General features: G+C 37.4%; 1 protein-coding gene across 1 annotated transcript in view; it reads right to left on the minus strand.

Annotated features, from left to right (window-relative positions):
- The window catches only part of C16H8orf34 (chromosome 16 C8orf34 homolog), a 372,567-nt gene that overhangs the window by 74,780 nt on the left and 271,836 nt on the right, over window positions 1–25,951 (minus strand). Inside the window, exons 9-10 of the mRNA XM_055432500.2 lie at window positions 21,203–21,288; window positions 11,319–11,395 (exon numbers count right to left, since the gene is read on the minus strand). Of these exons, the coding sequence (XP_055288475.2) occupies window positions 11,319–11,395; window positions 21,203–21,288 (163 nt within the window). The remainder of the gene's footprint in view (window positions 1–11,318; window positions 11,396–21,202; window positions 21,289–25,951) is intronic.

Raw genomic sequence — 25,951 nt, forward strand, 5'->3', positions numbered from 1 at the left:
TCTTTATTTTGCAAGAGTGCAAGTTAAAATATATTTAATTTTAATTCCATAAATGCTGTGTTCCCATTTTTCACATGCTAGCCATACAGCACAAGAAAAAATTGGAGTTTGTTCATTAACCTATACATTCAACATTTTGTTCACTGGTCAGTTATTTAAATCAATTCATATAAATCACAAACTCTCTAAAATATGTGTAACAATTTACTCATCATAAAATTATACTTGGGTATGAAAAAGAATTTTGAAGATGTCTTATTAAAAACATTTAAAATGTCAAGTTGTGAAGATGATGAAACAGACATAATTTTCATTAGGGAAGGGTTGTTTGTAGGGAGGAACACCACTAAGAAAAAAGCTGGAAAGTAGGAGTATCAAAATTCATAGTTAAAGAAATTGTCTGCTGCTGCTGCTGCTAAGTTGCTTCAGTCGTGTCCGACTCTGTGTGACTCCATAAATGGCAGCCCACCAGGCTCCCCCATCCCTGGGATTCTCCAGGCAAGAGTACTGGAGTGGGTTGCCATTGCCTTCTCTGAAAGAAATTGTCTAGAAGTCCACTAAAAATTTATACCCGTATCTTATACTGGAAAGCTATGGGAACAATTGTTTTTATGCTTGTCAAGTCTAAGTGATAATTTTGTAATTTTATATCTTATTTTTACTAGAGTTTAGTTGATTTACAATATTATATTAGTTTCAGGAGTACAACACAGTGATTTAATATTTCATAAGTTGTATTCCATTTAAAGTTATGATAAAATATTGATTGTATTCCCTATTCCCTGTGCTGCACCATATATCCTATACCTTATTTATTTTATACATAAGTAATTTTATATCTTTTAAATGTATAGATCTCTTTACAGTATGCTTTATGAGAGAAGAGGTAACGATCTGGGGGAGAAGAAATGGTGTAAAAGCAATGCCTTTCCCAGGGGACCTACACTATTTGGCTTCAAAGTAGTATGCAGCTTTCTAGAGGAAAGAAATACGAAGCATTTGTGCAGCCTATGTATTGTAAAAGTCATATGTGGACGCCTCATCTCGCAATGCAGGGGACATGGGTTCAATCTCTGGTCAGGGAAGTCAGATCCCATATGCTGTGGGGAAATGAAGCCCGTGTGCCAGGCCATGTGCCATGACTAAAGAGTACGTGTGCACAATGAAAGAACCCGCATGATGCAACGAAGATTCTACATGCCACAACTAAGACCCAACACAGCCAAATAAATAAATAGATTTTTTTTAAGTAGTATGATTTCAGTGAATTGCAAATTTTTCCTTGGCTCAGCAATAAGTGATCACTGAGTGTAGCGGAATTCTTTTTTTTTTTTTTAACACAAATCCAAGATTTGCTATAAGAAGATTCCACTGTACTTATTAACAATCCGACAGGGACTAGAAATACAAATGGAACTCTTTGCTGACCTATCTACTTCACTGGCTGAATAAAACTTTTAAATATTAGCAAAATCAATTCACCTTCTGTTCAATAAAAATAAATTCCCTTAGAAACAATGTCTTTCCTACCAAAGCTCTTTTCTGAATTTGCACATTAGCCATATGCGTTACTGGAGACATGCACATAAATGTTTCTTTATCGTCATGTTTTCCAGTTACAGTTGTTATCAAAAGAATATTATATCGAACCCAAATTTACTCTTTTTTTAAGTTCATATTCATGGAATCTTGAGAAAATAAGATATGTGTGGGAAATTCCAACTTCAGACAATCAGGTCCACACCTTGCTACTTGAGAGTAGAAATAGAGTCTTTAAAGAGTGGGAGGGGAAAAGTCATTATTTGTCCCTAGAACATCAATTAAAAAAATGATTTATTTACTAATCCAGAAGCACAATCAATATTGTCAAGTCAAGCCTAAAAGTAATCAAAGTTCACCTCTAATCCAGCTAAGTATACACCTACTTTATTAAGATGATTCTGTAATCACTTGAGTCTAACTTCTGCATCAAGTTTGCCAAAGAAATATTTTCTGCTACATGTATTATTTTCCTCTTTGTTTTCCTTCTGAGTACTCTCTGAATTTTAAGATTCCCTTCTTGTCAGGCTGCTCTGGTTTCTCATACTCCTTCACCTGTCAAGGATCCAAACAAGATTAGTCTTTTATGCTCCAAATTTAATGATCCTTTGCTCTCATAGAAATTTACTTGTCTTAAGATTTAGTTCCTCAAATCACTTTTTCACCTTCAATCTAATGAATAATCCTATCTTTAATATTTGCTATTGATAGTGGGGGCTTCCCTGGTGGCTCAGATGGTAAAGAATCTGCCTGCAATGCGGGAGATCAGGGTTCGATCCTTGGGCTGGGAAGATTCCCTGGAGAATCGAATGGCTACTCACTTTAGTATCCTTGTCTGGGAAATCCCATGGGCAGAGGAGCCTGGCGGGCTATAGTCCATGGGGTTGCGAAGAGTCGGACACCACTGAGTGATTAACTCTTTCAGTGTTCTAATTTTATTCTTTCTACATCCCATGTGCTGTTTAATAGTGGCTCCTGTGCTTTAAAAACTGTATGGACCCTAAAAGTTTTTTGAGAGTTTGGGCACTGAGAAATTTGAGTGTATCACAGAAGGGATGTCAAAACTAAGTGATAAGTCACAGGACTTGCAAAATTCAGAGAGGATATTAAATATGTGAAAATGTTTAACAATAAGAAAGTGCTGTACAAATAGGTGATATTACTATTGTTACTACCATAATTCTAGTTAGTTTTACCTATCGCCTCAAACAGATAAGACTCTTCAGAAGGAAAATATACTAAAAATATAACTTTCAGTAATTCCCAGGAATTTTGGGAAACCTTTCTCTATAGGAGCCTTTCTATTAATTATTCTTCTACTTTAAGAAATAATGAATGACTAGTTACATAAAGTCTAATAAAGAGTAAGCTTATGAAGGGCTGGTCAGTATTGACCAATGAATGCAATAAATAAGACACTACAAAGGAAAAAGAAAAACAATCAGTAAAATACTGAAAGCCAAATGTCTGTCTTAATTAATTTATCATTTTCCTATTATGCTCACATGCTTGTTTAATATTTTCAAAACAAAATAGAATTTTGAAGACAAAGAAACAATAGGAACTATAGAAGGGATATATGTAAACACATAGCTGAATCACTTTGCTGTACAGCAGAAACTATGAAACATGGTAAAGCAACTATACCCCAATAAAAATTAAGTTAAAAAAAAAAAAGATTGCAGGAGTGAACTTGCAAAGATAAGGTTGAAAAGATAAAATTTGAATAAAGTAAATGTTTCCAGTTCAGTTCAGTCCAGTCGCTCAGTCATATCTGACTCTTTGCGACCCCATGAATCACAGCACGCCAGGCCTCCCTGTCCATCACCAACTCCCGGAGTTCACTCAAACTCATGTCCATCGAGTCGGTGATGCCATCCAGCCATCTCATTCTCTGTCGTCCCCTTCTCCTCCCGCCCCCAATCCTTCCCAGGATCAGAGTCTTTTCCAGTGAGTCAACTCAAGGAAACCTCAAAAGGGGAAGGAATGAACTATATGAACTGTGAAATTTAAAAATCATTGATAATAAGTCTTCATGGATCACTGATTTAAAAAATTTATGTACTCTATTTTATGAACAAAAAGGTCATAATCGGTAACTGCTGCTTTGTATTTTCTTCCTAAGGCTTTGTTTTTTGTTGTTTCAATTTTAATGGACAGATTTATTTGACAAATCCAGCTTTAATCTTCACAAGATGTTGATATGTGGAGACATTCCAGAACACAGAAGGAGGGGGAGAGGGAAATTCCATAAGAGTGATCTGCTTATTTGGGGAAGATAAAAATGTAAATCTAAATGTTGCTTTTACCTCACTCAAATATTCACAACATATTTTAAACACAGGTTAAGCCACTGGGGAAAAAAGTTTCCAAGAGTCTGTTACCCACTTATTAATATCCAATACCCAACATGGAAAGTTAGCAAATAGAGACAGCATGTGTTGAAACAAGTCTAAATGGTTTTCAACATTTGTGGCATGTTTATATTTTTGCAGGAAATGACTCAAAATTTTCTTTGAAGTATTTTGTATTTCTTACAGTAATAAAGGGGAAAAAAGTTCTGTTTTGTTTCAATTCTCCATTAATATTTAGATAAAACCACAATTTTCTTCTTGCTTACCAAAAATACAACTGTAAAAAACATCATTTAGGGAATTTCATCCTTAACATAATTTTTTAATCCATGTTTTTTAAATAATAAAAGCAGCTACCATCTAGAAACTATATTTGAGGTCCTACTTTTAATTTATCCACTTATTGTGTATATTCCACACACTTCTCCCCCAAATTAGATGGTTAAATTTACATTTGACTTTAAATGGAATTACAGAATTTGTAAAAATTCAAAATCAAGTGAATGTGTTAAACTGACTTAGAACAAATTTCTGCATTAGAAAAACACTATGTGAGCACTGTGAAAAGAAGGCAAAACTTTCTGAAGGTCAGTGTGAAATCATTCATACGTTTGACCAAAAAACTGTTATTTTTTCTTCTTTGGGTTATTAGATACTATTAAGCCAAATACTATGAACAGGATAAATCTTGATATTAGAAAATTATTAGAAATAAACTCTAACTGTATCCTTTGAAAGATGAGAAAGGTTGAGCTGGAATTCACAAATGATAAAACAAATCTTTGCAAAAAGCGATAAATGACAGACTATCCCAAACTCAATGATGACATGCTTTTATCATCATGAGATTAAGAAAACATGCTGAAGTTTATAAATGTCAGAAATTCCCTTTTAAAAAGTTAACACAGACCTGGATTAGAATCCAAATATAATATTTGTATCAATATATACTCCATTATAGTCTCTGACGTGGGATATTATTTGAAACCTTTGGTTTAGTTCTGGCATGACCCATACTTTACACGGGACTTGGCAAACAAGAATGTGTTCAGAGAAAGCATCCACAAGAGCTGAAAACTACATAATGTAAGAACTGGTTAAAAGAACAGATTGTTTGGGGCTGGAAAAAAGTCTCAGTTGGGACATATCAACAGCTTTTACTATCTAGAGATGAGTTTAGCAGAAGAAGAACTGGACTCAGGCTGTTACTCCATAAGTAGAATGAAGACCAATGGTTACAAGTGATGGTGAGAAATGAAAGAAAATATCTAACAAATAGAAATAATCTGTTTCTAAAAGAAACAGGAAGGCACTAGAAATATCAAGAATGTGCAGTAGAAGGGAAACTGACTAGTGCTCAACTCCTGACCTCACTGCTTCTTTCAGCTTGGAGCTCTTGGTCCAGTTATTAAACTTCTCTTTCTGTTTCCTTACCTATAAAATGGATGTTCTTGCATTGGATAAAAGTGGTGTAGCAGGTCAGAATCCTGAGATAGGGGGAGGAAATCTTGAACTAGGGGCTTCTCTGGTGACTCAGATGGTAAAGCATCTGCCTGCAATGCAGGAGATCTAGGTTCGTTTTCTGGGTCGGGAAGAGCCCCTGGAGAAGGGAATGGCAACCCACTCCCGTATTCTTGCCTGGAGAATTCCATGGGCAGAGAAGCCTGGCAAGCTACAGTCCATGGGATTGCAAAGAGTAGGACATGACTGAGCAAATAACACTCTCGAACTAGACGGGCATCATAAATCTTGAATTAGATGGCCACCATGGTGCTTTCTATTTCTAAGGTTCTACTATTTCATAATAAGTGAAAATATGATATTTCTCATCTCATGGTAAGAAATTATTGCCTAATAATTTTATTTAATCAACACATAGCTACTATATTGTATAATAGTGCCTACTATATATAGGCACTCCTCTAAGAATACAGAAGAGAAAAATGCCTAAAAACTTTGTCTAGATAGACCTTAAATCATGTGGGAGGTGACAGACAATAAATGAAACAAGTAAATCATACAGTGTAAGAGAAGGTGATAAGTACTATATACAATAACAGAGAAATTAGAGATTTTAAACAAGGCCTGGGAAGCTTTCATGAAAAGCCAACATATGAAAAAAGATACATTAATTTCATCAAAAATTTTACAATAATTTTATGAAATCCACTGAAAAATGTGGTACCCTCAAACAAGTCTTGTGACCTAAATAATGTTCCAAATAATGCAATCTCATCAGAGAATGTTATGGACTGAACTGTGTCCCTCCCACAATTCAAACATTGAAGTTCTAAGCTTTAGTTCTTCAGAATGTAACTGTATCTGTGAGCTAATTAAGCCAGATGAGATCACTGAAATGGGTCCTAACCCAAAATGACTGGTGTATTTATGAGAAAAGGAGATTAAGACACAGCCACAGGGAGAAGGCACTATCTGTAAGCTAAGAAGAGAGGCCTCAGAAGAAACAAATCTTGCTCACACCTGGATCTCAGACTTCCGCCTCCAGAATTGTGAGACAATACATTTCTGTTGTTTAAGCCACCTAGTCTATGGTGCTTTGTTACAGCATCTCTAACAAACCAACACAGAGAATACTGTGGAATTTTCCAGGCAAGAATACTGGAGCAGGCTGCCATTTCCTTCTCCAGGGGATCTTCCCAACCCAGGGATCAAAAAAGCATCTTCTATCTTCTGCATTGGCAGACAGGTTCTATACCAGCTGAGTCACCAGGGAAGCCATTGTAGTATATTAACCCAGTCTAAATACCAAGTTTAGGATAATTCAAGATTGCAAAGCCATTTTTATAGCAACTCAGACTTCTTTAAAAACTTTATATTTAGACTATATATGTAGATTTCAGTTTTTCTGTGTCTATCCTTGTGAAGAGCCTCTTCCTTGGAAGAAAGGCTATGACAAACCTAGACTGCATTTAAAAAGCAGAGCCATCATTTTGCCAACAAAAGTCTAGACAGTTGAAGCTATGGTTTTTCCAGTACTTATGCACAGATGAGAAAGTGGACTGTAAAGAAGTCTGAGTACCAAAGAACTGATGCTTTCAAATTGTGGTGCTGGATAAGACTCTTGAGAGTCCCTTGGACTGCAAGGAGATCAAACCAGTCAATCCTAAAGGAAATCAACCTTGAATATTCATTGGAAGGACTGATGCTTAAGGTGAAGCTCTAATACTTTGGCCACTTGATGTGAAGAGCTGACTCATTAGAAAAGACCCTGATGCTGGGAAAGATAGAGGGCAGGAAGACAAGGAGGTGAAAGAGGATGAGATGGTTGGTTGGAATTATCAACTCACTGGACATGAGTCTGAGCAAACTCTCGGAGATAGTAAAGGACAGGGAGGCTGGGTATGCTGCAGTCCATGGGATCACAAACAGTCAGACTTGACTTAGTAACTGAACAACAACAACAAACCTTGTACCATTAAATTGCACTGAAAATCCTGAACCTAATGGTTACCCGGCAGTAACCATGGGAGAAAAGTGGAGAAATAACTCCAGGAAAAAATGAAGAGGTGGAGCCACAGTGAAAACAACGCCCAGAGGTGTGTGACTGGTGATGGGAGTAAACTATGATGCTGTGAAGAGCAGTGTTGCATAGGAACCTGGAATGTTAGGTCCATGGATCAAGATAAATTAGAAGTGGTCAAACAGGAGATGGCAAGAGTGAACATAGACATTTTAGGAATCAGTGAACTAAAATGGACTAGAATTGGCAAATTTAATTCAGATGACCATTATATCTACTAATGTGGGCAAGAATCCCTTAGAAATGGAGTAGCCCTCATAGTCAACACAAGAGTCCAAAATGCAGTACTTGGGTGCAGCTCAAAAATGACATAACGATCTCTGTTCATTTCCAAGGCAAACCATACAATATAAGAGTAATCCAAGTTTATGCCCCAATCAGTAATGCTGAAGAAGCTGAAGTTGAATGGTTCTATGACGACCTACAAGACCTTATAGAATTAACACCCAAAAAAGATGTCCTTTTCTTCATAGGGGACGGTAATGCAAAAGTAGGAAGTCAAGACCTGGAATAACAGGCAAATTTGGCCTTTGGAGTACAAAATGAAGCAGGGTAAAAGCTAACAGAGTTTTGCCAAGAGAACGCATTGGTCACAGCAAACACCCTCTTCTAACAACACAAGATATGGACATCACTGGATGGACAATACTGAAATCAGATTGATTATATTCTTTGCAGCCAAAGATGGAGACGCTCTATACAGTCAGCAAAAACAAGACCAGGAGCTGACTGTGGCTCAGATCATGAACTCCTTATTGCCAAATTCACACATAAATTGAAGAAAGTAGGAAAAACCGCTAGCCATTCAGTTCAGTTCAGTTCAGTCACTCAGTCGTGTCCGACTCTTTGCGACCCCATGAATCACAGCAGATCCTTCAGGTATGACCTAAATCAAATCTCTTATGATTATACAGTAGAAGTGACAAACAGATTCAAGGGATTAGATCTGATACACAGAGTGCCTGAAGAACTATGGACAGAGGATCATGACATTGTACAGGAGGCGGTGATCAACACCACCCCCAAGAAAAAGAAATGCATAAAGGCAAAATGGTTGTCTGAGGAGGTCTTACAAATAGCTGAGAAAAGAAAAGAAGCTAAAGGCAAAGGAGAAAAGGAAAGATAGACCTATTTATATGCAGAGTTCCAAAGAATAGCACGGAGAGATAAGAAAGCCTTCCTCAGTGATCAGTGCAAAGAAATAGAGGAAAACAATAGAATGGGAAAGACTAGAGATCTCTTAAAATTAGAGATACCAAGAGAACATTTCATGCAAAGATGGGCTCGATAAAGGACAGAGATGGTATGGACCTAACAGAAGCAGAAGATACTAAGAGGTGGCAAGAATACACAAAAGAACTACAAAAAAGATCTTCATGACCCAGATAATCACAATGGTGTGATCATTCACCTAGAGCCAGACATCCTGGAATGCGAAGTCAAGTGGGCCTTAGAAGTCATCATGACGAACAAAGCTAGTGGAGGTGAGGAAATTCCAGTTGAGCTAGTTCAAATCCTAAAAGATGATGCTGTGAAAGTGCTGCACTCAATATGCCAGCAAATTTGGAAAAACTCAGCAGTGGCCACAGGACTGGAAAAGGTCAGTTTTCATTCCAATTCCAAAGAAAGGCAATGCCAAAGAATGTTAAAACTACTGCACAGTTGCTCTCATTTCACACGCTAGCAAAGTAATGCTCAAAATTCTCCAAGCCAGGCTTGAACAGTACGTGAACCGTGAACTTCCAGATGTTCAAGCTGGATTTATAAAAGGCAGGAGAACTAGAGATCAAATTGCCAACATCCTTTGAATCACAGAAGAAGCAAGAGAATTCCAAAAAAAAATCTACACCATAGCCCAGACCACCTTACCTGCCTCCTGAGAAATCTGTATGCAGGTCATGAAGCAACAGTTAGAGGCACACATGGAACAACTGACTGGTTCCAAATTGGGAAAGGAGTACGTCAAGGCTGTATCTTGTTACCTTGCTTATTTAACTTATATGCAGGGTACATCATGCAAAATGCCAGGCTGGATGAAGCACAAGTTGGAATCAAGATTGCCAGGAGAAACATCAGTAACCTCAGATATGCAGATGACACCACCATCATGACAGAAAGTAAAGAGAAACTAAAGAGCATCTTGATGAAGGTGAAAGAGGACAGTGAAAAAGCTACCTTGAACTCAGCATTCAAAAAACAAAGTTCATGGCATCTGGTCCCATCATCCCATGGCAAATAGATGGAGAAACAATGGAAACAGTGACAGACTTTATTTTCTTGTGCTCCAAAATCATTGCAGATGGTGACTGCAACCATGAAAATAAAAGATGCTTGCTCCTTGGAAGAAAAGCTATGACTAACCTACACAGCATATTAAAAAGCAGAGACATTACTTTGCCAACAAAGGTCCATCTAGTCAAAGTTATGTTTTTTCTAGTAGTCATATGGATGTGAGAGTTGGATAAAGAAAGCTGAGCTCCGAAGAATTGATGCTTTTGAACTGTGTTTTGGAGGACACTCTTGAGAGTCCCTTGGACTGCAAGGAGATCCAACCAGTCAATCCTAAAGAAAATCAATCCTAAATATTCACTGGAAGGACTGATGCTGTATCTGAAACTCCAATAGTTTGGCCACCTGATGCAAAGAACTGACTCTTTAGAAAAGACCCTGATGCTGCGAAAGATTGCAGGTGGGAAGATAAGAGGACGACAGAGGATGAGATGGTTAGATGGCATCACTGGCTCAATGGACATGAGTTTGGGCAAGTTTCGGGAGATGGTGATGGACAGGGAAGCCTGACGTGCTGCTGTCAATGGGCCGTAAAGAGTTGGACACAATTGAGCAACTGAACTGAACTGAATGATTACATCCAATGTACTTTGTGGAAGAGATATAGTATAATCAAAATATCAGAAGGACTTCACAACTAATGATATAATTCTTAAGTTATACCTGGGCTTCCCTGATAGCTCAGTTGATAAAGAATACCCCTGCAATCAGAAAGATCGCTTAGAGAAGTGATAGGTTCTTGGGCTTCCTTTGTGGCTCAACTGTTAAAGAATTTGCCTGCAATTTGGGAAACCTGGGTTCAATCCCTGGGTTGGGAAGACCACCTGGAGAAGGGAAAGGCTACCCACTCCAGTATTCCAACCTGGAGAATTCCACGGACTGTAAAGTCCACGGGGTCGCAAACAGTTGGACATGACTGAGTGACTTTCACTTTAAGTTATACGTAAACTTCCAGGATATGCAAAACATTTACTTTTCTATCATGATATGCTGTTGCTGCTGCTAAGTTGCTTCAGGCGCGTCCAACTCTCTGCGACTCCATAGACGGAAGCCCACCAGTCTCCCCCATCCCTGGGATTCTCCAGGCAAGAACACTGGAGTGGGTTGCCATTTCCTTCTCCAATGCATGAAAGTGAAAAGTGAAAGTGAAGTCACTCAGTCGTGTTCGACTCTTAGCGACTCCATGAACTGCAGCCCACCAGGCTCCTCTGTCCATGGGATTTTCCAGGCAAGAGCACTGGAGTGGGTTGTTTTATTGAAGTTTGAGATGGCAGCTCATAATCTTTTAGAATGTTCATGTGCACAACCAAGCAGTTAATAATACCAGGGCTTAGGTTCCCTCGCCCCTTATTCAACTCTTCTTCTCCAATTGCTGAAAGAGCTCAGTGCAACTTTGTAGCTTTTCTGTGTACCTGTAATCAAGCTGACCACCTACTTAAAGGAGCATCTCCATGACTATGTGGGCTATACTGTTGCACATTTTAACATATTTTCTAAATGACATTGCTTCCTATTCCTTTCTATTCCTTTTAGATGTTCCTGTTAGGGATATACATTAGTTTTAGAGATAAAATTAAGTCAATGAATATACTTACAGGTCCTGTTAATTTAGATGCTTTCTCAAATTCTTCACCCTCTTCCATCAGTGCTTCTTCAGTCCCAGGTAAAGAATCTATTTTCACAAAAAGAATGAATAAGTTAGAAAAAAAAGAATAAGTTGGAGTCACATATTGCTTAAAATGTGAACTTATCTGATATATGTTTATATATGATACAATTTTTATATATAAATCATAAACGGATATATAAACTTATGAGAAGGATATGAAAGTAACTGAACAGGATGTTGAAAAATCATAACATTTGAGATTTAAAATAGTGTGTAGAGTGTTTTTTATTTAGAATACAATGGATGCAAACCTTTAGCATTTCTAGTTTGCATGCTTGCGTACTCAGTCGCTTCAGTCATGTCCAACTTTTTGCAACCCTATGGACTATAGCCTGCCAGGTTCCTCTGTCCATGGGATTCTCCAGGCAAGAATACTGGAGTGGGTCACCATTTTCTTCTCCAGGGATCTTCCTGACCCAGGGATCGAACCCGCGTCTCTTACATCTCCTGCATCGTCAGGCAGGTTCTTAACCACTAGTGCCACCTGGGAAGCCCATTTAAAGGGTGCAATGAAGTCAGGACTGTGCAAGAGCTGCAGTCATCTTAATCAGATCAACTCTTCTTTTGGCATATTATTTAGCTAATTGTTGGAATTTAAGGTTCTTTTTCTGCCTTGTAATTTTTTTTTTGCTTTATCCATCAACTGGTTTTTTTTTTGAGGGGCCACAGTATTTAAATTCCAATTTGTATTCTCTCTTTTAAACAGGATGAACAATTCTGAAAAGTTGGGAGAAGGGTTGTTGTTGTTATTTCATTGCTAAGTCATATCCAGTTCTTTGTGACGTCATGGACTGCAGCCCACCAGACTCTGTCCATGGGATTCTCCATGCAAGAACACTGGAGTGGATTCCCATGTGCACTTCCAGGGGATCTTCCCAATTCAGAGTCTGAACCCATGTCTCTTTCATCACCTGAATTGGCAGGCAGGTTCTTTACCACTATCATTACCTGGGAGACAAGTACTTATTATTAAATGGTTGTTAGTATTCCATTTTAATGTATTAAGGAACAAGCTGATATTATTCGCTTGACTAGATTGATGAGTGGGTATGTAATGACTTTCAAATATGTGAATAAAAAGATGGTAAACTTTTCTATATGTCTGCTAAATTAAATTAATTATAACAACGACCCAGGGATCGAAATTTCTACAGGCCCTAAGAATTCTTCAATAGAGACAGATACATAGAGCATCTAGAAATAGCTTGTGTTTTAATACCTTCCATTCAAATGAAAAAAACAGTTATAAGGAGGGTATTTTAAATCACCAGAAGCTTTAAACATTGATTGATTATATTTATTAATATTTTAAAGAGCCATATGCATCCTTACAGAAGGCCTTCCTTCACATTAACACACACAAGTAGAGACAGAATTTTTTGTTTCATAAAATGTGTGCTCTAAGAAGAAAATCAGAGCCTTAAATCCTCTGAATCCTTAATGGCCAGTCAAGACCAGAGAAACAATGGAAAGCTTAGCACAAATCCATAATTGCAATTCTTAAATCATGGAGCTCTAGCTCCAATAATTCAGAATTTTATATTCAAGCAAAAAAATCAGGATAAATGATGAGAATTATACCACATTAAAAATATTAATCCATTAATGAAGGAAACTTGAATCCCTATCTATTAAAACCCCATCATAAATGTGACAATAGATTCTTTACTTTCGAATGTATAAATTAGCATAATTTAAGTCCCCCAAGACTGAATTGTGTTCTGCTGAACTATAATCAAATATTACGGTAATTTTAGTATTCACTCAGTATTTTTTCCATTTTATTATATGTTGAAATTGCTATTTGTGTGGAATATTGACAATAATATTAAAATGTCCTACCCTACATCATAAAGCAAATTATTACAATTACAGAAGAAAACTCACTCTCATGTGGATTTGCTAGGATTTTTATAGTTGGAAATACTACAAAATAATACTATATGCCAGGCTTTTAACTAGGAGCTGTTAAAACAAGTTGAGCAACAATTCCAGAAAAATAAACGACCCAATCAAAAAATGGGCCAAAGAACTAAACAGACATTTCTCCAAAGAAGACATACAGATGGCTAACAAATACATGAAAAGATGCTCAACATCACTCATAATCAGAGAAATGCAAATCAAAACCACAATGAGGTACCATCTCACGCCAGTCAGAATGGCTGCTATCCAAAAGTCTACAAGAAGTAAATGTTGGAAAGGGTGCAGAAAAAAGTGAACCCTCTTACAGTGTTGGTGGGAATGCAAACTAGTACAGCCACTATGGAGAACAGTGTGGAGATTCCTTAAAAAACTGGAAATAGAACTGCCATACGACCCAGCAATCCCACTGCTGGGCATACACACTGAGGAAACCAGAACTTAAAGAGATATCTGTACTCCAATGTTCATCGCAGCACTGTTTACAATTGCCAGGACATGGAAGCAACCTAGATGTCCATCAGCAGACAAATGGATAAGAAAGCTGTGGTACATATACACAATGGAGTAATTACTCAGCCATTAAAAAGAATACATTTGAATCAGTTCTAATGAGGTGGATGAAACTGGAGTCTATTATACAGAGTGAAGTAAGTCAGAAAGAAAAACACCAATACAGTATACTAACGCATATATATGGAATTTAGAAAGATGGTAACGATGACCCTAAATGTGAGACAGCAAAAGAGACATGGATGTAAAGAACAGACTTTTGGACTCTGTGGGAGAGGGCGAGGGTGGGATGATTTGAGAGAATAGCATTGAAATATGTATATTATCATATGTGAAACAGATCGCCAGTCCAGGTTTGATGCATGAGACAGGGTGCCTAGGGCTGGTGTACTAGGATGACCCTGAGAGATGGGATAGGGAGGGATATGGGAGGGGGGTTCAGGATGAGGAACACATGTACACCCATGGCTGATTCATGTCAATGTATGGCAAAAACCACTACAATATTGTAAAGTAATTAGCATCCAATTAAAATAAATAAATAAATTTTATAAAAAGAATATGAAGATTTGCTAAAACAACAACAACATAAAGACCATGGTACAACTCAATAATGGACAAATAGTTCAATGGGCACAATAGAAATTTTAGGTCCAAACCCATAAGAGCTTCAGTTCAGTTCAGTTCAGTCGCTCAGTCGTGTCCGACTCTCCGCGACCCCATGAATCACAGCACGCCAGGCCTCCCTGTCCATCACCAACTCCCGGAGTTCACTCAAACTCATGTCCACAGAGTCGGTGATGCCATCCAGCCATCTCATTCTCTGTCGTCCCCTTCTCCTCCCGCCCCCAACCTTTTCTAGCATCAGAGTCTTTTCCAGTGAGTCAACTCGTCGCATGAGGTGGCCAAAGTATTGGAGTTTTAGCTTTAGCATAAGTCCTTCCAATGAACACCCAGGATTGATCTCCTTTAGAATGGACTGGTTGGATCTCCTTGCAGTCCAAGGGACTCTCAAGAGTCCTCTCCAGCACCACAGTTCAAAAGCATCAATTCTTCGGCGATCAGCTTTCTTCACAGTCCAACTCTCGCATCCATACATGACCACGGGAAAAACCATAGCCTTGACTAGACGGACCTTTGTTGGCAAAGTAATGTCTCTGTTTTTTAATATACTATCAAGGTTGGTCATAACTTTCCTTATTTCCTTAGTTTTTGATAAAACAGTACCACAAATTTCTGTTGAAAAAACAGACAATATAGAGATGGTGTTGACTCACTTTATAAATAAAAATAAAATATGATCTCTGCTACTGCTGCTGCTGCTAAGTCACTTCAGTCATGTCCGACTCTGTGTGACCCCATAGACGGAAGCCCACCAGGCTCCCCTTTCCCTGGGATTCTCCAGGCAAGAACACTGGAGTGGGTTGCCATTTCCTTCTCCAGTGTGTGAAAGTGAAGTCGCTCAGTCGTGTCTGACCCTTAGCAACCCCACGGACTGCAGCCTACCAGGCTCCTCCATCCATGGGATTTTCTAGGCAAGAGTAACCTCAAATACAATGACAGACTCAAAATGAATCAGAAAAATAAATGTGGAAGATAAGATTATCAAGTTAACAGAAGACAATGTAAAGGAAACATTTTTGTTATTTAAAGGTAAAACCTAAATAGATTAGGAACAACAGAGGGTGTATGCCACCGCCATTCTTATTCACCATTGCTTTTACGGTTTCAGTGTATACAAAAAGAAATAAAATGATCGGCATAAAATTTTGAAAAGAAAAAAAAACAATTTGAGCAAGATAATCTTCTATGGCTCTCTCTCATGGAGTTTACTTGAACACCTTCACACAATATGGATTTTTTAAAATAAAAATTAACATGGTTTATAACATAAATGACATTGAGAGAGGGATAACTTAGGTATGGCATTGGGTTTTTTTTCTTTTTGCAGCTTGAAGCAGTTGTAAAATAACTTAATGCAGCTTTTTACAAATGTGTATTCTATAGTATTTTTTAATTTGGTGAAATTTTAACTGTTAATGTTTTTGGCATTGTGCTTTGTACCATTTATTAAAGAAAAATTTAAAAAAAGAAGAAGAAAAATATAAATAAAATGCTACATTTAAAAAAACACTAACATTGTTAAAGGCTTGGCAATGGTTTTACATTTTGCTCTCTTCTTGTTTTAGTTCAATTCTTCCTGGTTATTGGTGTCACATCTAGTGAGATCTACAGTGTGGTGAGGTGTGAAGTACGCCAGAATATTTGAAAATTTACACATCCATCATATTTACATATCTGACCATATTTACATATCCAACCATATTTATAGTTGCTAAGTAGAAAGGATCCTTCTAAATAGCCCAAATCTAGTGATAGAATACTGTATAATGAGCTACATGGAACAATAACTATCGTGAAAACAGGATGGACCTAGAGACTATCATACAGAGTGAAGTAAGTCAGAAAGAGAAAAACAAACTTTGTATATTAACACATATACATAGGATCTAGAAAAACGATATAGCTGATCTTATTTGTGAAGCAGAGACACAGATGTAGAGAACAGACATAGGGACACCTGTGCAGGTTAAGGGAGGCACGGGATGAATTGGGAGACTGGATTGACATATATACACTATTGATACTATGTATAAAATAGATAACTAATGAGAACCTACTGTATAGAACAGGGAACTCTACTCAATGTTCTGTGGTGATCTAAATGAGAAGGAAATCCAAAAATGAAGGAAAATATACACAAATATAACTGATTCATTCTGCTGTACAGCAGAAACTAACACAACATTAAAAACCAACTATACTCTAATTCAAAAAAATAAAAATAAAAAACACCTTAGTGTTTAATGCTTGGAGAGGTGCACTTCATTTTTAAAGTGCTCTGTGTACACTGTTTATTCCCAACTGTTGGCGGGCACATATGTGTAAACTATGTTGCTCTGTTGATTCCAGAGCAATTTTTTCTAAGTATTAATATAAACGATTTTCAAAATACAAGCTATGAATTTTTTGAGCTTTTTTGAATCACATGGAAAGGAAAATGAGTCTCTAAATTTGTCAAATGTTAGTTTATCTCCTCATTTGAGAGAAGAAACTGAAGAACGGAAAGATAACGTAATTTTGTCAAAATCTAACAGTCTCTGGCACCACTTGCACTTGAAACTTAGCCTCTGTGGTCGATGGGGCCTGCCAGTAAGAACCTAGAGATCTGTAGGGTTTGTCAATGATGTTTAACTTCATTTAATGACTTCCTGTCATTATTTATACTTTTGCTGTTTGTGTCAAAACAGGTTTTTTTAAAGCACAAAGTTACACCTGCTCATAGAAGTATTTGTTTATTGAGCCAAGTTCAATGGGGATGCATAGTTGACATAAAAATCACATTAGCACTTTGGATCTAGAGATCTGAATAACTTAAATAGAAATGAATGTACTGAACCAGACAGCATATTTTGGAATTTGTTGATTAGGTCTCTAACATCTGAATGTGAAGAATGCAGGATATAAGAAGTTCAAGAAAGGAGCTTAAGCTTAATGAATACCTTTTTTCCCCAGTGAATGCAAGTAACTATAATCAACATATTACTGATTTCCTTGTTTAATTTTCTAAAAAATTTAAGTCCCAACAATACTCAGTTATAATGTAAATGTGATTGTTGAAGGATATATTATCTGTAGATCAGTGAATTGGAGTAGTTTTGATAGAATTCAAAAGTATGCGTGTGTGTGTATGTGTGTGTGTGTGTATGTGTGTGTGTGTATGTGTGTGTGTGTATGTGTGTGTGTATGTGTGGGTGCTCAGTCACTCAGTCGGCCAGCTCTTTGCAACCGCATGGACTGTGGCCCACCAGGCTCTTCTGTCCATGGAATTTTTCCGCAAGAATACTGAAGTGGGTTGCCATCTCCTTCTCCATATCTATATATACATGTGTGTGTGTGTATATATATATATAATGGGCCAGTAGTTAATACCTGTTTTGTATCTAGTTTTATATTGAGCATGGTGGAGAACATAAGAAACTCTCAAGAAGCATATAATCCAATTGATGAGAGAGCAAACACACAAGAAGTAATTCAAGAACAATTAGGGGCTGGAAACAAGAAAACATTTAAGTTTTGCTGTTGTCATGTCCTGGCTATTGTAAATAGTGTTGCAATGAACATTGGGGCACATGTGTCTTTTTAAATTATGATTTTCTCTGGGTATATGCCCAGTAGTGGGATTGCTGGGTCACATGGTAGTTCTATTTTTAGTTTTTTAAGGAACCTCCATTCTGTTCTCCATAGTGATTGTATCAATTTGCATCTCACCAACAGTACAAGAATATTCCCTTTTCTTCACATCTTCTCCAGAATTTCTTATTTATTTTTTGTACAATTTATTTTAGATTTTTTGATGATGGATGGCCATTCTGACTGGTGCGAGATGATACCTCACTGTAATTTTGATTTGTGTTTCTCTAATAATTAGTGACACTGAACATCTTTTCAAGTGTGTTTGTCAACTGTATGTCTTCTATAATCACAACATAGAAGCAACCTAAATGTCCATCGACAGAGGAATGGATAAAGTTGTGAAATATATATATATATATATATACATCATATATACAATAGACTATTACTCAGTTATAAAAGGAACAAAATTGGGTCATTTGTTAGGACATGGATGGACATAGAGACTGTCATACAGAGTGAAGTAAGTCAGAAAAACATATATTAATGCATATATGTGGAATCTGAAAAAATTGGTATAGACGATCTTATTTACAAAGCAGAAATAGAGACATAGATGTAAAGAACAAAAGTATGGATAATCAGAGGGAAAGGGGGATGGGATGAATTGAGAAACTGGGATTGACATATATACACTATTAAAAAAAGAGAAAAGAAGAAAACATTGCTTGTGAACTGGACTTCAGAGAGACTTGACATCATCTTAGCACATAGGATCTGAATAGGCAAATGAGAAGAGAAATTACTATGAGTCAAAGAAGAATGGCTTAAGTAAATGGACACTTGTAAGAAGAGCAGAGAGGAGAAACCAGGTTGACTAAAAACTAATGGAGTGTCCACTAATAGCCAGCTTGGGGCCCCTAAGTTGCTAGTGACACAGTGCACACCTTTCACTGTCAAGTATTAATGTCTGTCATGAGAGTGTTTCATCTTATCAGCACTAGGAAAGAGTTGAGTGTGCAGAAACTATTACCTTTTTTTTAGTATTGTGCTATACTGGCCCTGGTTTATGCTCCTATGATACTTTATTTTTTAACATTTATTTACATGTTTTTAATATTTGACATATAAAAAGTATATTTAAAATATACATACAAAATAATATATATTTAAGTTACAAAGCACAATGATAAAATAAACACCCCAAATCCATAACTTGACTTAAGAATTAGACCATTTCTAATAACTTTCCTATACCTATGAATTCCTTCCTGATCCCATCTCTTTTCTTCCCCTACCCCTGAGAATAGCCACCATTTCAAGTTTTTCATTCCCTTCTTTCAATATAATTGTACCATTTAATTTATGTTTTCCTAAAGAATATACTACTTAGATTTATTAGTTTTGAGCCTTAGAAAAATGACATTTTATGACTGCTTTTGTTTAATCAATATTATGCTTTTTTATAGACAAATTTTATTTTATTGAGATATGTATTTTTACAAGTCCTTTTTTTTTTTAACAAATATGATGCTTTTAAGATTCATTCAGTTGAGAGTTGCAACCTACTCACACAAGACTGGAAGGCCCAAATGCCACTTTAGATGGGTGGCTCGAAGTCAGCGTTTATATTTATACCATGGAAGCCAGGAATCTCTACAAACCAGGGCTTTGCATTTCCAGACAGTTGTTAACATTTACCAGCATACCACTTGAATCATCCATCCTATGAGTGCAGCTGACATGCATTCAGTTTCCCACAGTATAACAATTCCACAATTTATCCATCTTCCTGTCTTCCTGTCCACCATCATACTAACAAATTTGCTTACATTTCATGGGACATGAGACTTGTTTTCCAACATATTTATCCAGAAGTGAAGTTTCTGGGCTTCACTCAGATTTTAGGATAATGGAAAACTATTTCCAAGATTGTGTAAAAAATTGTGTATGCCTCAGCTGTTGTATGATTTTCTTTTTGTCTCTGTCTTCACCAGCACTTGATTTTGTCAGATTTCTCAGTGTCACATAAAAAGTCATAAAACAACATCTCTCAGGGCCTTACTTTTCCTTGGTTACTAGAGTAAAACATTTTCCGTATGCTCACGGGCCATTTGTGTTTCCTCTTCTGTGAAATATCTATTGCTTATTTTTCTATTGGTTTGCTGATCCTTTGTTTTTTAAGCTATAGATATACTTTACATATTCTGAATATTAATCTTTGATCAGTGACAAATATAGTTTCCTATTTTATAGCTTATCAACCTCTTTTTTTCCTGCCATTTTTTGATGAATAAGAATTCTTAACACTCTATAATTGAGCTTTTTTAACATTTAGGAATTTTTGCATCTTGTTTAAGATGTCCTTCTCTAGGCAGGTGTAAGGAAAATGTTTTCCCATAGTTTCTCTTCTAATTATTACAATTGTATGTATGGACTGCTTCCTGTTAGAACAATGAATGATGAAGCAGTGATATACCTTACACGCCACTGTAGTGGCATTACATGTACTTATTTATATATTCAGCAAACATCTTGAAGTACCCTGGCATGAACATAAAATGCTAAGCCAAGGAGTTTGAATTTTGTTCTATAGAAAATGGGGAAGAAATTGCTATTTCTTCCCCTTTTTATTTTTAGAAATATAATGAACCAAATGGGGTGAGATTGGACAAGGAAAATCTATTTACAGAGTTCTTACACTAGATGGAGAAGGACAAAGGCGTAGACTAGGCAGTCTTGGGGCAAATGATGAGCCTGGCTTGGTGACAATGACATGATCTGAGTTCAGTTTAATATAGGGCTGAGAGAGGTGAAAGTAAATCAAGTCTGATACTGACATTTCTGCCCAGAAGACTGAAAGGATCCACAAAATGAGAATGGGAGTAGTTGATGTAAGTTCCAAAACCAAGCTGGAATTACTGACAAACTCTGAGAGCAGAAAATGTAGTCACTCTGAACCTTAAACAGGCACAGGAATTAAGAGGCTGCTTCTCACACTTCTTTTTCTCCTTTGCCCTTAGCTTCCTGCACACAAAACCGGCAGGAGTGGTGGGCAGATGACTGACAGCTATGGTGATTTGGAGTAGGCAAAGATGCTTGGTTTAGTTTTTTTTTTTAAAGACATATTTAAGTGACACTAAAATCACAATATATCTTGTTGGATTTAAAACTCACCCAAAGAATCTGGGACTATTTCATCTGGAGATGGAAGTATTTGCGAAGTCTCTTCTGTCCTTTCTGCCAGGTTGTCTCCTTGAAGCCTAAATGATTAAAAATGGTTATTGAAACCTCCAGTAATGTTGACTTGTGAAATGTGAACTATATATTATTGGGAACATGACTATGAACTTCTAAATTCTAAAACCAGGCATGCTTCTTCCAGGTAGAAATAAAGCTTTACTGAAATCTTTGTCATACAGTGTTTTTGCTTTTCTAACCTTTAAAGAAAAGGCTTTCATCTTTTCTCCTGTATCCATGGGAAGATTAGTCTAGATAGAATCTGCTTTTCTTCTTAGCCTGGCTGAGGAAGGTTTATGAGTAAATGTTTTCACAGATACTGCGATGGGGAAGTGAGTGAAGGAAAAGCAAGCATCCAACATAGCGTGCCCACCTGACTTCTGGATCCGGGGCCTGAGAAGGTTTCCGTGGTTACACGGAGGTTCATCAAATGCAGTTTTCCAAATCAACCAAACCTGAGCTTAAAGGCCTGCAGGTCAAAACCTGTTTCAGCAGGGGGCATGAAGATTCAATACGTGGATGGCCCAGCGTTCTCAAAGACACTGGGTCTTCTTCAGGAGAGGAAGATTGCATGGGGACTTTCATGACAATAGATTTCTGAGCTTCTATATCCTCACCTCTGTAGTGAGGTTAGTCTGGGCTTAGTTATACTGTGAAAGCACTCTATCAAAAGAGGGAGAGCTCATCAATAAATTTGAGAACTCTGACCTAAGTAAGCAGAATAAGCTCTGCTAACACTGGAGGACAGTATATCAAACAATCCAGAGGTTGGAGGTTTCTGCCAGTGCCCTTACTTTTTTCTTGCATTTCCTGATGGTGAGTATCCTCATCGGAGAGTATTAATGAAAACGTGACATATCCTATTAATATTTTAAAAAATGCAAACTCAAATACAATCCATAACTGTACCAGAATTTTTCATAGTTAAAATCTTCAACTCTTTTATATCTTTAATTGTATATACCACAGTGGAATCCAATAATGTATATGTATTATAAGTATAAATATTGAACATTATATTTTTATTCCTACAGTAATAAATTTTACACATTTATGTATGTATTATACATTTATTGTTGTTGATGGTGGTTAGTGGCTCAGTCATGTCTGACTCTTTTGTGATCCCATGGACCATAGCCCTTGAGGCTCTTCTGTCCATGGAATTCTCCAGGCAAGAATACTGGAGTGGCTTGCCATTCCCTTCTTCAGGGCATCCTCCCAACCTAGGAATGGGGACCAAACCCACGTCTCCTGCATTGGCAGGTGAATTCTTTACCACTGAGCCACCTGAAAAGCCCCATGATACATTTATACTTACATATTATCTTCTATACACAAAGTTACTATATTATATAAGCTAATTAATTAATTCTCAAGAGTAATTTGCTGATAGTCATATAAAACTTTTCAGTCAAAAATCTTACACTTCTAATTAAGTTTTAATTTTTACTCTAAAAAAAACCATCATTTTTAAGTGACTGATTTAGTTACATACTTCCCAAATCTGCCCAGCTCCTTCTTTTTATTTTGTTTACTTCTAATAATTGGGGTAAGTATTTTACCCATCAGCAACATCAAATATTCTTTTTTCATCAAAATTACCCAAGAAAGAATGTTTGTAGGTATACAAGACCTACATAAAGATTACTATTAAAAATTGACAATCTATTCCAACACATTTGGATATTTAACATTAGGTTAAGAACCTGAATGAGGACTCCCCTTTCGGTCCAGCGGTTATGATGACACACTTCCAACACACAGGACATGGGTTCAATCCCTGGTTAGGGAACTAAGATGGTACATGCTGCATGGAGCAGCCAAAAAATTTTAAAATACCTAAACGGAAAAGAAATCTCCAATAAAGGTAGAATGAAACAAGATCAAACCTAAGTTGCAGGGTTTTTTTATTCATTGCAAGCTTTAATAAAAACAAATACTTGTTTAGTATTTATCAATATTCTCAATAATAACCCAAATGTTGTGGCAATGTAAAGACATAGGAACTGTCCTTGATTTCATGGAGTTCTCAATTTAGCTAAGTTGAAAAGAAAAATGGCCAGGGTAACAACTAACAAATTGGGTGGCCTTGAAGCTGTCTCATCGTTGTCCAAACAGTGCCCTCCAGACACCTTTAGAGTTGAATTCCCCGTGACTTGGCATCAACTCCATTGAGGAATGCCTCTGAGTCCTGCTATCCTTGAGTGGTCTGCCAATGTTTCCTAAGCTGAAATCCACACAGCACTACTTCTGTAAGAGCTTAATAGGTGCTATGCAAACAAGGGTTGTGTGGGCAAGTCCAGGAAATACAGTTGCAATAAAAGTTAAATCTTTTTTTTTTTTTTTTACATTACAAGAGTTGTACTCATACCCTCAAACATTTTTCTCTTTGATTTCTGAAACTCTCCTTCTATATTAAGCACTCTTCTATATTCTCAGCCTCTAAATAAAATGTTTTTTGCTCCTCCTGTCATAGGAAAGCCCTTTTCTCATCTGAGAATCGGACATCCCTTTTTCCTCTAAGAATATTATAGTACCTCCTCTTCAAAGGAGGCTGTGTAACCCCTCAACCTCAGCTGACAGAGGAGTATAAAGATTAACCTGTTTTCTCTCCGCCTGGGAAGACTTTGATCAGGCTCAAAATTTTCTTCTTCAACTCAAGTGTCACTACTATCTTGAATGAAATTTGTGTTCACGTTTATGTACTGACTAATTTCAAAGTCCCTCAGTCTCAAATCTGGAGTCTTTCCTTCCATTTCACCTTCCCCAACCCAAGGACAGATAATTCAATTGCTTTGTCAGAAATCTTAAAATCCAGTGTTCAGTTCTCTGATAACAAACTCGCAAACTCAGCTTTCTTATTTATTTAGTTTGGGCTGCACTGGGTCTGGAGAAGGAAATGGCAACCCACTCCAGTATTCTTGCTTTGAGAATCCCAGAAATGGGGGCGCCTGGTGGGCTTCCGTCTATGGGGTCGCACAGAGTCGGACACGACTGAAGCGACTTAGCAGCAGCAGCAGCAGCAGCAGCACTGGGTATTTGCTGCAGGGGGTGGGCTTTCTCTAATTGCTGCTCACAGGCTTAGTTGCTCCACAGCATGTGGGACCTTAGCTTCCTGACCAGGGATTGAACCTGCGTTCCTCAAGTTGAAAGACAGATTCTTAACCACTGGGCCACCAGGGAAGTTCCTCAACTTCCTCTTCAATCAAATACATATCTTCACCTTCTCTCAGTTCTCTCCCAGCTTTTGCTCCTGTCCTGATTTCCTTCCTGCCCTACTCAGATGGGACCTATTGTCCCCTCAATCCCCATGCACCCACATCTTTTAGTCATTACTGCCAACTAATCCTGTATTAACCTGTCATTTTTGTTTACATGGCAGCGAAAACTACTGGTAAGTATTATGACACTCTAGGACTGATGAGTACAAACAAATCAACAGTTCCCAACTTTAAACTTCAGCTTGTTGGTAGTTTTTTTTTCCATTCCTTTCAAAGTCTGCAAAAATATCACCTCTCTTTTGTGTGCATCCAAAAAATTACATAATCAAAAATAAAGACCTTCTACTCCCATTCACACAGCACCTACAGAAGTATCTTTACCCTGACCTGTATTCACCACCTTCCCAATTCACAGAGGGTGAGAGACCCTCTCCCCTGTCCACGGCTTAGATCATCCATCAGGCTGGTGATCTGGGTCCCATCATCTCATATGCCTCTTGGATTTTCATTTATTTTACTCACCACCACTCATTCTATTCATTTCTATGGCTCATTTCCCACAGCACAGAAATAAACTCACTTCTCTTTCAACCTTAAAAAAACAAACAAAACAACATCCCTCCCACAATTATCTTAAACATCTACCTAATGCTTTTTCTAACTCATTATTCTTTGAGCCAAACTCCCTAAAAATGTTTCCATCAATGCCTTTTAAATCAAAGTATAACATAAGACACCCTATTAGTTTCGACTGTACATCCTAGTGATTATATATAATATATATATATATATGTATCAGTCAGTTAGTCAGTTTAGTCACGTCCGATTCTTTGTGACCCCATGAACTGCAGCACACCAGGCCTCCCTGTCCATAACCAACTCCCGGAGTTTACTCAAACTCATGTCCATTGAGTTGGTGATGACATCCAACCATCTCATGCTCTGTTGTCCCTTTCCCCTCCCACCTTCAATCTTTCCCAGCATCAGGGTCTTTGCCAATGAGTCACTGCTTCGCATCAGGTGGCCAAAGTATTGGAGTTTCAGCTTCAGCATCAGTCCTTCCAATGAACAGTCAGGATTGATTTCCTTTAGGATTGACTGGTTGGATCTCCTTGCAGTCCAAAGGACTCTCAAGAGTCTTCTCCAATACCACAGTTCAAAAGCATCAATTCTTCAGTCCTCAGTTTCTTTATAGAAAGCTGAAATATGTATATAAATATATATATACACATATACATTCTGAAATGGGCACTAAGAGGAGTATAGTTACCATCTGCCACCAAGCAAAGTTATTACAATATTATTGACCGTATTCCTTACGCTCTACTTTGCATCCCCATGACTTACTTCTTTTATAACTGGATGTTGGTATCTCTTAATCTCTTTCACTTATTTTGGCCGCCCCTCAACCTCCCTCCCCTCTAGCAACCAACAGTTTGATCTCTGCATCCATGAGTCTGTTTCT

The sequence above is a fragment of the Moschus berezovskii genome, chromosome 16 (genome assembly GCF_049115385.1).
Source record: "Moschus berezovskii isolate FMDL1 chromosome 16, NW_MosBer_1.0, whole genome shotgun sequence".
Lineage (NCBI taxonomy): Eukaryota > Metazoa > Chordata > Mammalia > Artiodactyla > Moschidae > Moschus > Moschus berezovskii.